Raw genomic sequence first — 15,518 nt, 5'->3', positions numbered from 1 at the left:
CACTACAGCGCAGTACGGGCCCTTCGGCCCTCGATGTTGCGCCGACCCGTGAAACCATCTGAAGCCTATCTGACCTACACTATTCCATTTTCATCCATATGTCTATCCAGTGACCACTTAAATGCCCTTAAAGTTGGCGAGTCTACTACTGTTGCAGGCAGGGCGTTCCACACCCCTACTACTCTCTGAGTAAAGAAACTGCCTCTGACATCTGTCCTATATCTACCACCCCTCAATTTAAAGCTATGTCCCCTCGTGTTGGTCATCACCATCCGAGGAAAGAGACTCTCACTGTCCACCCTATCTAACCCTCTGACTATCTTATATGTCTCTATTAAGTCACCTCTCAGCCTTCTCCTCTCTAACGAAAACAACCTCAAGTCCCTGAGCCTTTCCTTGTAAGACCGTCCCTCCATACCAGGCAACATCCTAGTAAATCTCCTCTGAACCCTTTCCAAAGCTTCCACATCCTTCCTATAATGTGGTGACCAGAACTGCATGCAGTACTCCAGGAGCGGCCGCTCCAGAGTTATGTACAGCTGCAGCATGACCTTGTGGCTCCGAAACTCAATCCCCCTACTGATAAAGGCTAGCACACCATATGCCTTCTTAACAGCCCTATTAACCTGGGTGGCAACTTTCAGGGATTTATGTACCTGGATGCCGAGATCTCTCTGTTCATCTACACTACCAAGAATCTTGCCATTAGCCCAGTACTCTGCATTCCTGTTACTCCTTCCAAAGGGAACCACCTCACACTTTTCCGCATTAAATTGGGCAGCAGGGTAGCATGGTGGTTAGCATAAATGCTTCACAGCTCCAGGGTCCCAGGTTCGATTCCCGGCTGGGTCACTGTCTGTGTGGAGTCTGCACGTCCTCCCCCTGTGTGCGTGGGTTTCCTCCGGGTGCTCCGGTTTCCTCCCACGGTCCAAAGATGTGCGGGTTAGGTGGATTGGCCATGCTAAATTGCCCGTAGTGTTCTAATAAAAGTAAGGTTAAGGGGGGGGTTGTTGGGTTACGGGTATAGGGTGGATACGTGGGTTTGAGTAGGGTGATCATGGCTCGGCACAACATTGAGGGCCGAAGGGCCTGTTCTGTGCTGTACTGTTCTATGTTCTATGTTCTAAATTCCATCTGCCACCTCTCAGCCCAGCTCTGCAGCTTATCTATGTCCCTCTGCATCCTATAACATCCTTCAGCACTATCCACAACTCCACCGACCTTCGTGTCATCTGCAAATTTACTAACCCATCCTTCTACACCCTCTTCCAGGTCATTTATAAAAATGACAAACAGCAGTGGCCCCAAAACAGATCCTTGCGGTACACCACTAGTAACTGAACTCCAGGATGAACATTTGCCATCGACCACCACCCTCTGTCTTCTTTCAGCTAGCCAATTACTGATCCAAACTGCTAATCACCTACAATCCCATACTTCCATATTTTCTGCAATAGCCTACCGTGGGGAACCTTATCAAACGCCTTACTGAAATCCATATACACCACATCAACCACTTTACCCTCATCCACCTGTTTGGTCACCTTCTCAAAAAACTCAATAAGGTTTGTGAGGCATGACCTACCCTTCACAAAACCGTGTTGACTATCGCTAATCAACTTGTTCTTTTCAAGATGATTATAAACCCTATCTCTTATAACCTTTTCCAACATTTTACCCACAACTGAAGTAAGGCTCACAGGTCTATAATTACCAGGGTTGTCTCTACTCCCCTTCTTGAACAAGGGGACAACATTTGCTATCCTCCAGTCTTCCGGCACTATTCCTGTCGACAAAGACGACATAAAGATCAAGGACAAAGGCTCTGCAATCTCCTCCCTGGCTTCCCAGAGAATCCTAGGATAAATCCCATCTGGCCCAGGGGACTTATCTATTTTGACATTTTCCAAAATTGCTAACACCTCCTCCTTTTGAACCTCAATTCCATCTAGCCTGGTCGACTGAACCTGAGTATTCAGCTCTGCTAATAGGGATCTAGGCAACCTACGGAGGGAATGTTCCCATCTCTAGTCCAATCCTGTAAGAAAAGGGAATGGCCCTGGCAAAGAAGCTAGGCCATGTGGAGTTCGCGTGCAGTGGTAGATTGCAGACTGATTCAAGGCATGTCATTGTCCTCCGCACAGTGTGCCATAAGGGTTCGGAGCAAGGACAGATGATTGGTTCCACAATGGCTTCACCCACCTATTGAACGAATATGCACCATCAGCCATTTTTAACAAGGAAGAAACTGAACTGTTTTACTATCTTTTGCCAGACAACTCTCTGAGGTTTAAGTGTGAAACGTGGAATGGAGCAAAGTGTCACTGCTATGGTCTGTGTCAACATCAGGCAGCAAAAAGCTGCTGCTTTTTGTAATTAGAAAGTCCAAGAAGCCAATTACTTCACCAATGTCAAGAAGCTACCCACACAGCACAATACGAACAAACTACCTCCAGCATTTTTAAGGCATGGATCAGGAAGGTGGGCAGAACGTGTCAGTGAAAGGAAGATTGCCATCATTACAGACAACTGCTCCATGCACCCCGGCATTGCTGGCCTCAACAACGTCAAGCCAATGTTCTTGCTTCCTAACACCACAGCGAGCCCCCAGTCAATGGATCCGGGGCAATTAGGAACCTGAAAGCACACAACTGACGACGGCTTATTCCCTATGTTACTGAGACCATCAAAAATAAGAAGGAGTTCAATCCATGTTCATGATGAAAAAAATGGTGACAGAAGCCACAATTGCCAACTATCTTCACCTCGCTGGGTTCAACAGGTTACAGCTGCACAAGGTGTCAAAAAGGCAAAGGAGTCGGGTGAGGCCAACCAACCCGCTGATAAGGAATTTCCCGCTCGCCTGAAGGAGACTGCATGGAAATTCCAGCAAAGATAACCGTAGAAACTTACACCGAGGTGGATGATGCAGTGCAACAGAACCCACAGAGTTAAAACTGCACAATGCAGTGCGTTCTTCAATCGAGGAGCATGATGACCCTAAGGAGCTAATGAATGTCTTCCTACTCTCCCACCTGTTTCCCTAGCCAACGCCGCTCCAGGATATCGCACTGCAGTACATAAACAGATACATATATGCAGAAATACACATAGAGATAGAAGCATGAGGAGGCCATTCGGCCCTTCGAGCCTACTCCGCCATTCATTATGATCGCGGCTGATCATCAAGTTCAATACCCTGATCCCTGCCTTCCCCCCCCATATCCCTTGATCCCTTTAGCCCCAAGAGCTGTATCTAATTCCTTCCTGAAATTACACAATGTTTTGGCCTCAACTACTTTCTGTGGGAGTGAATTCCACAGGTTCCCCACTCTCTGGGTGAAGAAATTTCTCCTCACCTCAGTCCTAAAAGGTTTACCCCTTATCCTCAATCTGTGACCCCTAGTTCTGGGCACCCCCACCATTGGGAGCATTCTTCCAGAATCTACCCTGTCTAATCCTGTTAGAATTTTGTAAATTTCAATGAGATCCCCCCTCACTCTTCTGAACTCCAATGAATATAATCCCAACCAATTTAGTCTCTCCACATATGACAGTCCCGCCATCCCAGGAATCAGCCTGGTAAACCTTCGCTGCCCTCCCTCCATAGCAACAACATCCTTCCTCAGATACGGACACCAAAACTGCTCACAATACTCCAGGTGTGACCTCACCAATGCCCTGTGCAATTGCAGTAAAACATCCCTATTCCTAAACTCAAATCCTCTCGCTATGAAGGCCAACATACCATTTACCTTCTTTACCGCCTGCTGTACCTGCGCGCTTACTTTCAGCGACTGATGCACGAGGACACCAAGGTCTCGCTGAGTATCCACCTCTCTCAATTTACACCCATTCAAACAATAATCTGCCTTCCTATTTGTATTACTGTAGAATCCGTACAGAGTGACCACAAGGAAACGATAGGATGCAAAAACTAGGTTTAATAACATAAACTGGATTACTCCCCAAGTGTTCTCCCCATCAACCTTCACTTAGGTTGGGGTTTTTCTCCTGCACAGGCCCCCATTATTAAGGGGAATTCCCTGTCCCGTTACTGGGGCCGTTCATACCAGAGGTCACGGGGAATCTGATGGTCCACATCCTGCGATGTCTGTGGGGGCTGTAAGAGCTACCAAAGTGGATAACCTCACATATTACATGTCAGCATGCTAAGCAAAGAAAGATTATGGAATTTCTCCGGAGCTAACTCCTGACATTTTTCAATGCAAAGCTCTGGGGGTAGATTCTCTGTTGCCTATGCCAATATCATAATCGGCGATCGGGCGAAGAATCCCTTCTGACGGCAGAATCGGGGCCGCCACCGGTTTGATGCTGATTGACGAGTCTCTGCCCCTTCCAAACCGACGTCATTATGACGGGTGCCTCGCGCAGTCACAATGCCGTTGGCGCCTCATTAGCCAGCCCACTCGCGGTGCTCTGCCCCCGATGGGCTGAGTTCCCGACGGCACGCGACGTGTCCTCACAAAAACCGTGAACCCGGCATGGTGGCTGCCGACTGTGTCCAGCGCCCCACACTTGGCCACGATCCGTGCTGCTGGCCGGGGGGTGCTTCAGAGAGGCCTGGGGGACTGGTGGGGGGGGGTCGCAGTTTGCAGGTCGGGTCCACGCACAGTGTCATGTTGTACGACACGACCACTGCAGGTGGTCAGCCGTGCGCATGCGCAGCCTGAGAACTGGCCGCAGTACCAGAATCGGTGAGGGGTTCGTGCCGATTTGCCAGTTGTAAAACGCCACGGGTCCCACGCCGGCGTTGGCACTTTGCCGCAGGAATGGAGAATCACACCCCTGAACTTTCACAAGGTCAGGCCATTGCAAGGTCTGAACAAATTGAATGAAGATTTTTTTTCACACATTTACAGCTTTACTGTGATTTGAACTTCCCGTACCAGCCTCCCCGAACAGGCGCCGGAATGTGGTGACTAGGGGCTTTTCACAGTAACTCCATTGAAGCCTACTCGTGACAATAAGCGATTTTCATTTCATTTCACTTGTTGTTTTGACATAGACTGCATTTGTCGGCATCTTGGGTTACATAGAGATGCACTGATGTAGGAATGAGACACACTCAGCTATTATGAAGCTCCACTTAATATGTTTGTGGGTGGATCCTGTGGGATTTTACTGCATTTAGATAACATGTTGAGGCAAAGGATTCAATGCTTGATGGGAATGTGTGGCATTCTGCTGTAGTGGTAACAATCAGTTCAAACAAAATGCTGTCACCCTCATAATCACACATAGTAGAGCTGTTCAGATATCAAAACATTGCAGGAATATCGGCTACATCACAAGTAGAGACCATAATAAGTTGCGTGCCTCTCCTATAGCACACTCCAGTTAATTTCAGGGCATTTTTAAAAGTTCACAAAATAAAATAAGTCAGAAATTCAATACAGTTTGGCACATTCAGAAACCTCAAACCTGAGCCAAATGACCTTTCCTTGTTGCTGGCTTTTCTAGCGTGAGAGCCAGTGTTCATGGAACCATTCCGTTCTTGACTGGTGTAAAAGCAATAAACAATAAAAATGCATGGAACGCAAAAGGTGACCTTGAATCTTGAAAGGATGAACACTCAACTATCTTTCAGACAGTCAAGAGCTCAGTTCCTGGAACATCTCGACACACAAATTGTTTTCATTCACCACTTGAATTCCAACAATTCTCAGTCAGATCACGAGGTAGGAAACACTGGGGAGTGGCTGTCAGCTATGCCTCTCCTAATGGAGGAATAAAAATAAAAACCACTAAGAACAAGCTCAATTAAAAAGGCTTCTCCCCTCCCTCAATGACGAGCTTCACACTCACTGTGGCCCCCTCCTCAATGACGAGCTTCACACTCACTGTGCCCCCCCCCACCCCCCCTCAATGACCAGCTTCGCACTCACTGTGCCCCCCTCAATGACGAGCTTCACACTCACTGTGCCCCCCCCCACCCCCCCTCAATGACCAGCTTCGCACTCACTGTGCCCCCCTCAATGACGAGCTTCACACTCACTGTGCCCCCCTCCTCAATGACGAGCTTCACACTCATTGTGCCCCCCCCCCTCAATGACGAGCTTCACACTCACTGTGCCCCCCCCCTCAATGATGAGCTTCACACTCACTGTGCCCCCCCCCCTCAATGACGAGCTTCACACTCACTGTGCCCCCCCCCTCAATGATGAGCTTCACACTCACTGTGCCTCCCCTTAATGACGAGCTTCACACTCACTGTGGCCCCCCCCCCTCAATGATGAGCTTCACACTCACTGTGCCTCCTCCTCAATGACGAGCTTCACACTCACTGTGCCTCCTCCTCAATGATGAGCTTCACACTCACTGTGCCTCCTCCTCAATGACGAGCTTCACACTCACTGTGCCCTCCTCAATGACGAGCTTCACACTCACTGTGCCCCCCCCTCAATGACGAGCTTCACACTCACTGTGCCCCCCTCCTCCTCAATGACGAGCTTCACACTCATTGTGCCCCCCCTCAATGACGAGCTTCACACTCATTGTGCCCCCCCCCTCAATGACGAGCTTCACACTCATTGTGCCCCCCCTCAATGACGAGCTTCACACTCATTGTGCCCCCCCTCAATGACGAGCTTCACACTCACTGTGCCCCCCCCTCAATGACGAGCTTCACACTCACTGTGCCCCCCCCACCCCCCCTCAATGACGAGCTTCACACTCACTGTGCCCCCTCCTCAATGACGAGCTTCACACTCATTGTGCCCCCTCCCTTAATGACGAGCTTCACACTCACTGTGCCTCCCCTTAATGACGAGCTTCACACTCACTGTGCCCCCCCCTCAATGACGAGCTTCACACTCACTGTGCCCCCCCCTCAATGACGAGCTTCACACTCATTGTGCCCCCCCTCAATGACGAGCTTCACACTCACTGTGCCCCCTCCTCAATGACGAGCTTCACACTCATTGTGCCCCCTCCTCAATGACGAGCTTCACACTCACTGTGCCCCCCCCTCAATGACGAGCTTCACACTCACTGTGCCCCCCCTTAATGACGAGCTTCACACTCATTGTGCCCCCCCCTCAATGACGAGCTTCACAGGGCAGCATGGTGGCCTAGTGGTTAGCACAACCGCCTCACGGCGCTGAGGTCCCAGGTTCGATCCCTGCTCTGGGTCATTGTCCGTGTGGAGTTTGCACATTCTCCCCGTGTCTGCGTGGGTTTCGCCCCCACAACCCAAAAATGTGTAGAGTAGGTGGATTGGCCATGCTAAATTGCCCCTTAATTGGAAAAATAATTGGGTAATCTAAATTTATAAAAAAAAAAAATGACGAGCTTCACACTCACTGTGGCCCCCCCTTAATGACGAGCTTCACACTCACTATGCCCCCCCTCAATGACGAGCTTCACACTCACTGTGGCCCCCCCTCAATGACGAGCTTCACACTCACTGTGCCCCCCCCTTAATGACGAGCTTCACACTCACTATGCCCCCCCCCCTCAATGACGAGCTTCACACTCACTGTGCCCCCCCCTCAATGACGAGCTTCACACTCACTGTGGCCCCCCCTCAATGACGAGCTTCACACTCACTATGCCCCCCTCAATGACGAGCTTCACACTCACTGTGCCCCCCCCCCAATGACGAGCTTCACACTCACTATGCCCCCCCCCCTCAATGACGAGCTTCACACTCACTGTGGCCCCCCCTCAATGACGAGCTTCACACTCATCGTGCCCCCCCCTCAATGACGAGCTTCACACTCATCGTGCCCCCCCCAATGACGAGCTTCACACTCACTGTGCCCCCCCCTTAATGACGAGCTTCACACTCACTATGCCCCCCCCTCAATGACGAGCTTCACACTCACTGTGGCCCCCTCCTCAATGACGAGCTTCACACTCACTATGCCCCCCCCCCAATGACGAGCTTCACACTCACTGTGCCCCCCCCCCAATGACGAGCTTCACACTCACTGTGCCCCCCCCCCCAATGACGAGCTTCACACTCACTGTGCCCCCCCCTCAATGACGAGCTTCACACTCACTATGCCCCCCCCCCAATGACGAGCTTCACACTCACTATGCCCCCCCCCCCAATGACGAGCTTCACACTCACTATGCCCCCCCCCAATGACGAGCTTCACACTCACTGTGCACCCCCCCCAATGACGAGCTTCACACTCACTGTGGCCCCCCCTCAATGACGAGCTTCACACTCATTGTGCCCCCCCTCAATGACGAGCTTCACACTCACTATGCCCCCCCCCCAATGACGAGCTTCACACTCACTATGCCCCCCCCCCCCCAATGACGAGCTTCACACTCACTGTGCTGCTTCAACACGGTGGGATTTGGGAGCTGTGGTAGAGCGAGATCGTCACCAATGTCATTCTGCATCAAAACAAATACAAACTATTGACCCCAGAGGCTCAAACTAATCTAAAAAAGCTGAAAGAGAAATAGAGGTTATGGACCTCAACAAATCCATTCAGCAATCAATAAACCCCACAGAGTGTTGGACTACAAGGGAGGGCCAACAGAATACATATAAAAACAGTCACAGACAAACTGCACAGTGATCCGACAGGATTCCTGTCAAGCTGTGGATCCAGATCTGATCATTCAGATACAAGGAGGCAGTCAAGCAATGAAGACAGTGCATAGAACAACAACAAGATTAATTTACAATGCCAACACTACCAGAAGGATGTGGAGGCTTTGGAGAAGGTACGGAAGAGATTTACCAGGATGCTGCCTGGTATGGAGGGCATTAGCTATGAGGAGAGGTTGAATAAACTCGGTTTGTTCTCACTGGAACGATGGAGGTTGAGGGGCGACCTGATAGAGGTCTACAAAATTATGAGGGGCATGGACAGAGTGGACAGTCAGAGCTTTTCCCGGGGTAGAGGGGGTCAATTACTAGGGGGCATAGGTTTAAGGTGCGAGGGGCAAGGTTTAGAGATGTACGAGGCAGGTTTTTTTACACAGGGTAGTGGGTGCCTGGAACTCGCTGCCGGAGGTGGTGGTGGAAGCAGGGACGATAGTGACGTTTAAGGGGCATCTTGACAAATACATGAATAGGATGGGAATAGAGGGATACGGACCCAGGAAGTGTAAAAGGTTTTAGGTTAGACGGGCAGCATGGTCGGCGCAGGCTTGGATGGCTGAAGGGCCTGTGTTTGAAAAACAACCCTCTACAACCACCTTGCCTTCGGTCGTCAAGCTAATTTTGTATCCAATGGGCTACCTCACGCTGGATCCCGTGAGATATGGTGTTAAAGTTAATTGTGCAAAGGTGCAATGTCTAAATGTGACTGAGAAACCACTATATTAGATACACATTATAAAGACTGACATTATCGTTTGAGGGGCAGTTAAGTTGAAAGCAATCATGAATCATCAACAACAAACTATAATTACATAAGTCCTTTAACTTGGCAAAACGTCCAGTTTTAAGGAGGAGAGAATGGTGGAGCTGAAAAACAGCACTCAGAATGAGTTTCAAATGCTGACTTCCATACCGCACAATTTTTGCAAATGCTTCCAAGAAGTGCAGCAGCATTTTGGCAAGAAATGGAAACTGCAGCGACAAAATTAAATTTTCATACACGTCATTGGGATATACACTGGTTCTAGGGAGGCAGCATAAAATCTGTGCTGAATTAAACAGCGCGCCTCGAAGGAGAATAAAAGCAAGAAACCTTACTGACTAAAATACATTCCAAGGTTCAGCATCAATATCACTGTCGAACTCTTTAATATTCAGTCAACATGATTTTCAATTATGTGTCATCTTTTCCTTTACTCTGGGATTAGCAGAATAATATTCTGTGACATATTCCTAATCAACAAGGCCATAAAAAGCAGGTCGATATATTGAGCATTATTGTCAATGGATTATTAGCTCAGACTGTTCAGTTTACGAACAGGTTCAATTTAATTCTCCCAAAATATTGCAGGCTGATCTCATTACGGATCAATGCAGACCGAGGAGAGATGTGGAGGGAGTGAATTTGTTTCTTCTTCACTGCTACGATTCAGGACTGAACGAGCCTGCCCATTTGAAAAAGCTCAAGGAGCCAGTTTGAGTGACAAAGTTAATTCACGCAGCAAAAGACGTCAGCACCACATGGCTAATAATTTCTATAAATAAACCACATCGCAAGTAACAGATGGCGTCAATATCGCAGATCTACCAGCAGGCTTTCAGCAAAGTCGTAGCTCATGCTGACTGAAATCAATCCGGGATATTGGCAACTACGACTCAATGCAGAGCAAAGGATTCATTTATCTTCAGAAACATACGAAGCTTGATTATACAGTCTGTGACACAGATTATTTATTGTCCTCATTGCAACTATGAAAAATAAAATTGAAGACAGATTGTAAAGCCTGCAATTCTACGATTGGAACCAGAATAATGGTTAGCACAGTTGCTTCACAGCTCCAGGGTCCCAGGTTCGATTCCCAGCTTGGGTCACTGTCTGTGCGGAGTCTGCACGTTCTCCCCGTGTGTGCGTGGGTTCCCTCCGGGTGCTCCGGTTTACTCCCACAGTCCAAAGATGTGCAGGTTAGGTGGATTGGCCATGATAAATTGCTCTTAGTGGCTTTACTGGGTTACGGGATAGGGTAGAGGCGTGGGCTTAAGTGGGGTGCTCTTTCCAAGAGCCAGTGCAGACTCGAAGGGCCGAATGGCCTCCTTCTGCACTGTAAATTCTATGATTCTTTCACGTCTTGATACTTCATTTAGTGCTGCATTCTGGTTGAGGGGAGCAGGCAGTGATCAGAACAAACATCGACAAACGTCGTGAACAAAGGGAGCACATCACGTGCAGGTTGTTTTGGCCAAATTTCTCAAGCGTTTGAAATGTAAATGTATCCAGGAAGCAGCAGACCAGAAAGTGCCGTGTGTAACGTCTCAGCGTTGGCAATACCTCATTTGTCACATGAATACTCTGTTCTGCCCTTAGAATAATAGCTTACCTCTTATTTTCTCAGTTCAATAAATTATTTTTCAAATCACCAAAGTGATAGAGAATACAAAAATATATCAAAGGATTCATTTAAAAAATTTTGGAAAGGTACTCTCAAAAGTTTCAGCAGTTGTTCCAAATCTGCAAATAGTATGCAACTTAAACATTCATGTGCTGCGATCAACTTGTGAATTCCTCACTGGAAATAGACGTGGCTAATGGTTTAATCTGAACAGGATAGCTAACTCTTGAATTCTTCCGAAGTGGAGAAAGATTATGCGGAACTCCCACAATTGCATAGTAATCCATGCAGAAAGTTATACACAAAACCATAAGATACAGGAGCAGAATCAGGCCACTCGGCCCATCGAGTCTGCTCCGCCATTCAATCATGGCTGATATTTTCTCATCCCCATTCTCCTGCTTTCTCCCCATAACCCCTGATCCCCTTATTAATCAAGAACCTAACTATCTCTGTCTTAAAGACACTCAGTGATTTGGCCTCCACAGCCTTCTGTGGCAAAGAGTTCCACAGATTCACCACCCTCTGGCTGAAGAAATTCCTCCTCATCTCTGTTTTAAAGGATCGTCCCTTTAGTCTGAGATGGTGTCCTCTGGTTCTAGTTTTTCCTACAAGTGGAAACATCCTCTCCATGTCCACTCTATCCAGGCCTCGCAGTAGCCTGTAAGTTTCAATAAGATCCCCCCTCATCCTTCTAAACTCCAACGAGTACAGACCCAGATTCCTCATACGACAAGCTCTTCATTCCACTGATCATTCTTGTGAACCTCCTCTGGACCCTTTATACAATGTGCATAGTGCCATCACTACTCAACAACCTGCAATTTTAACGAATGAGAACCTGCAGGTTTAATTACTTTTAAAAAGAAACTTAGAATTGGAAGAAAAACAGTTTAAAAATTGAACAGAAGGGAATTTTTTGAAAATTCCATCATTCTGAATTCTATACTTCTCATTGCTGAAAGGGCAGAAACTGCGGAGACTTGATCAGGAATCTTGTCAGGGGAAGCAAGGCTTTGACACAGCGAAAATGCTTTGAACAATGGCTGTCATTCTACACTGAGTCCCTACTCGCTCCTCAAATCCCAGCTTTTGGCTCTTTTACTTTCACTGCTGGGCACTGCACAATATTCCCATGTCACACACCTCAGCAACTGGGCCTTTTCTGGCCAACTGGCTCCACAAGAAAGAGCTGGGCTCCGCAGGGACAGGCCTTTGGGGAATGGCAGCAGCTGCTAAGCCCCCATGATGCAGCGGTGAACTGCAACCAAAAGGCAATTCAAAAGATCAATGCAAGCCCACTAGTGTGGGATATTTGCTTAACAATTTAATATATTTGCACAATACAATATACAAAGTGCAAATAAAATAAATTGTAATTGTTGGGAGGATCACATGTACTATTTGTTTGGTCACATCTTCAATGGCTGAAGTTTGGCTTGGAGAGCTGAATTAGTCTGAATTAGCATTTAAACCAAGGGTAGTGAACACATCCCTGGATAAAAAAAGAGGAATACCAACTGCGACTTGATGATGGAAACAGGGCATAGCCGAGCAACCAAACCAGATGGATTATGTAATTATCCTTTCTTCATTATATTCATATTTCAAGTTTGAAACTTGACCATTAACGAAATATTGAAGCTGATCTTGACAGGCACACACAAGTTTATTCAGATAAAGCCGTGAAGAAAAAAGTGAGGAATTTTGTCAGTGGGGGTGTGTGAAATCAAAATTGCCATTCTGCCAGATCTCTGTTGGAACTGCGCATGTGGCTATCTTGCCAAAGGAAGATTAGACTTAGATATGATGTCCCATGTGGTTAAACACTGCCTCAGCTCAAACACAATCCACCCACATCTACCACATCAGCGCCTGTACTTCCTCAGGAAACTAAGGAAGTCCACATTGACTCTTACCAACTTTTACAGATGCTCCATAAAAAGCATCCTATCGGGCTGCATCACAGCCTGGTATGGCAACTGCTCGGCCCAGGGCCGCAAGGAACTTCAGAGAGTCGTGAACACCGCCCAGTCCATCACACAAACCTGCCTCCCATCCACTGACTCCATCTACACCTCCCGCTGCCTGGGGAAAGCGGGCCGAAGAATCGAGGGAGGCTGCTAGATCCCACACAGGTAGGTAGTAAATAGGTTTACGACCTACTTCCTCGAGGGTCATTCAGTCCCACCCATTTGGGCAGGGTTCCGACTCCGACGTCTCCCGGGACACCGGAGAACCCCGAGAGACGGAGAGCCTGTCGGGAGGCTCATTGCAAGCCTCTCCCGGCATTCTCCGGCTGCGTTGCGCACAAGCGGGAGCCCGAAGCTGCCGGAGATTCGCGGCCATGGACTTTGAAGTGAAGCTGTACAAGTCCAGTTCACCTATCATTTTGACCTGACATGTTTCTCCCCCTCAAAATCTCTTGAGCACCAAGTAATCATTCTTGTTGACAGATAGTTTCAGACAGAGCTGTGTGGTTAGAACCACTCAAATAATGTATTAGCACAGTGGTTAGCACAATTTCTTCACAGCTCCAAGGTCTCGGGTTCGATTCCTGCTTGGGTCACTGTCTGTGCGGAGTCTGCACGTTCTCCCTGTGTCTGCGTGGGTTTCCTCCGGGTGCTCCGGTTTCCTCCCACAGTCCAAAGACGGGCTGTTAGGTGAATTGGACATTCTGAATTCTCCCTCTGTGTACCCGAACACGCTCTGGAATGTGGCGACTAGGGGCTTTTCACAGCAACTTCATTGCAGTGTTAATGTAAGCTTACTTGTGACACTAATAAAGTGTATTATTATTAGCATAATCAAAGACCCTTCCCACCCGGCTTACTCACTCTTCCAACTTCTTCCATTGGGCAGGAGATACAGGCGTCTGAGAACACGCACGGACAGATTATGGACTGATCTGATACACACTAAACCCTATATGCTTCACCCGATGCCGGTGCCAATATATTTACATTGCGTACCTTGTGTTATCCTATTACGTATTTTCTTTTCATGTACTAAATTATCTGTTTGAGCTGCTCCCAGAAAATACTTTTGACTGTACCTTGGTACATGTGACAATAAGCAATCCAATCCACGGGCTATGCCCTTAGATGAGGTGTTGGAGGGGAAGTGGCAGGCGTGGAATCTGCACTCCAGCAAGAAGTCAGTGCTTTCCAGATGGGAGGAGAGAAAGACCAAAAAATAGTGGGGAAAGGAGGAAAAATAACAAGGTGACAAGGAAAGAAAAAGGAAGACAGACTTGTGTTTATATAACATCTTCCACGACTACTTGAAATTCCAAAGCGCTTTACAGTCAATGAAAACGTAGACATGGTTGTAATGTTGGGAACAAGGCAGCTCGCTAATTGTGCAGAGCAAGCTTCCACAAACTTCAATGTGATAAATGATGCTGGATTGAGATATAAATGTTTGCCAGAATAACCCTGAATACAATAATGAAAAGACAGAAGGAAGGGAGAAAATGAATGAGGTATTTTTGTTTCAAAGGCACCCTTGAGGAAGCAGTAGCAAGGCGTTCTCAGATCCTACCTCCTCTTTTTGATGAGCGAGATGATTTTGATGATGTAGACCACTGTTTAGTCAGCCCCCTTTCTGTTAACGAGCCACTGTAGTCGTTCAGGTTGGCATTGTCAGGTTCTGGACCGAGGGAAATGATGGAATTGTTGGTGTCCAGGTCTCTCTCATTCAAGGACTGACTCGGACCGGCTTGTTCTGTTTCATCGTCATTTAAATTGAATTGCGCCATGAACTGGGCCATTCTTTGGGCGAGCATGAGTTGCGTTTCTCGCTCCAGTCGCCGGATATCTTCCATGGTCAGGCCGTACCACTCATCCTGCCAGCACCATGCCTGCCGGTGAGCTCGAAGCATGACTTTCCTTAAACCTGCAAAACACACAAACAGTTTTAAACCAATCCGATGCTTGGATCTTGCTTTTGAATATATCTAAGCTGTGGCTCTAAAATAAAAGTAAATAAACACAAGGTGGTGGGACACACTGACTATTTCCTGGTGGGACACACTGACTATTTCCTGGTGGGACACACTGACTATTTCCTGGTGGGACACACCGACTATTTCCTGGTGGGACACACCGACTATTTCCTGGTGGGACACACCGACTATTTCCTGGTGGGACACACCGACTATTTCCTGGTGGGACACGCTGACTATTTCCTGGTGGTACACACTGACTATTTCCTGGTGGTACACACTGACTATTTCCTGGTGGTACACACCGACTATTTCCTGGTGGTACACACCGACTATTTCCTGGTGGTACACACCGACTATTTCCTGGTGGGACACACTGACTATTTCCTGGTGGTACACACCGACTATTTCCTGGTGGGACACACCGACTATTTCCTGGTGGTACACACCGACTATTTCCTGGTGGGACACACTGACTATTTCCTGGTGGGACACACTGACTATTTCCTGGTGGTACACACCGACTATTTCCTGGTGGTACACACCGACTATTTCCTGGTGGGACACACCGACTATTTCCTGGTGGGACACACTG

The 15,518-nt window shown here is 47.9% G+C and overlaps 1 protein-coding gene across 3 annotated transcripts in view; it reads right to left on the bottom strand.

The window, feature by feature from the left end:
- LOC119967898 (membrane-associated phosphatidylinositol transfer protein 2) overlaps positions 1-15,518 on the bottom strand; it is a 157,107-nt gene that overhangs the window by 123,892 nt on the left and 17,697 nt on the right. The window contains exon 3 of one of the 3 annotated variants that reach the window (XM_038801029.1): positions 14,521-14,874. In XM_038801029.1, coding sequence (XP_038656957.1) covers positions 14,521-14,874 — 354 coding nt within the window. Of the gene's footprint in view, positions 1-5,445; positions 5,631-14,520; positions 14,875-15,518 lie in introns of those variants that run through there. The other 2 variants (XM_038801090.1, XM_038801156.1) reach the window with 2 other exon arrangements.

The sequence above is a fragment of the Scyliorhinus canicula genome, chromosome 1 (assembly GCF_902713615.1).
Source record: "Scyliorhinus canicula chromosome 1, sScyCan1.1, whole genome shotgun sequence".
Lineage (NCBI taxonomy): Eukaryota > Metazoa > Chordata > Chondrichthyes > Carcharhiniformes > Scyliorhinidae > Scyliorhinus > Scyliorhinus canicula.
This window is presented reverse-complemented; position numbering and strand designations above follow the sequence as displayed.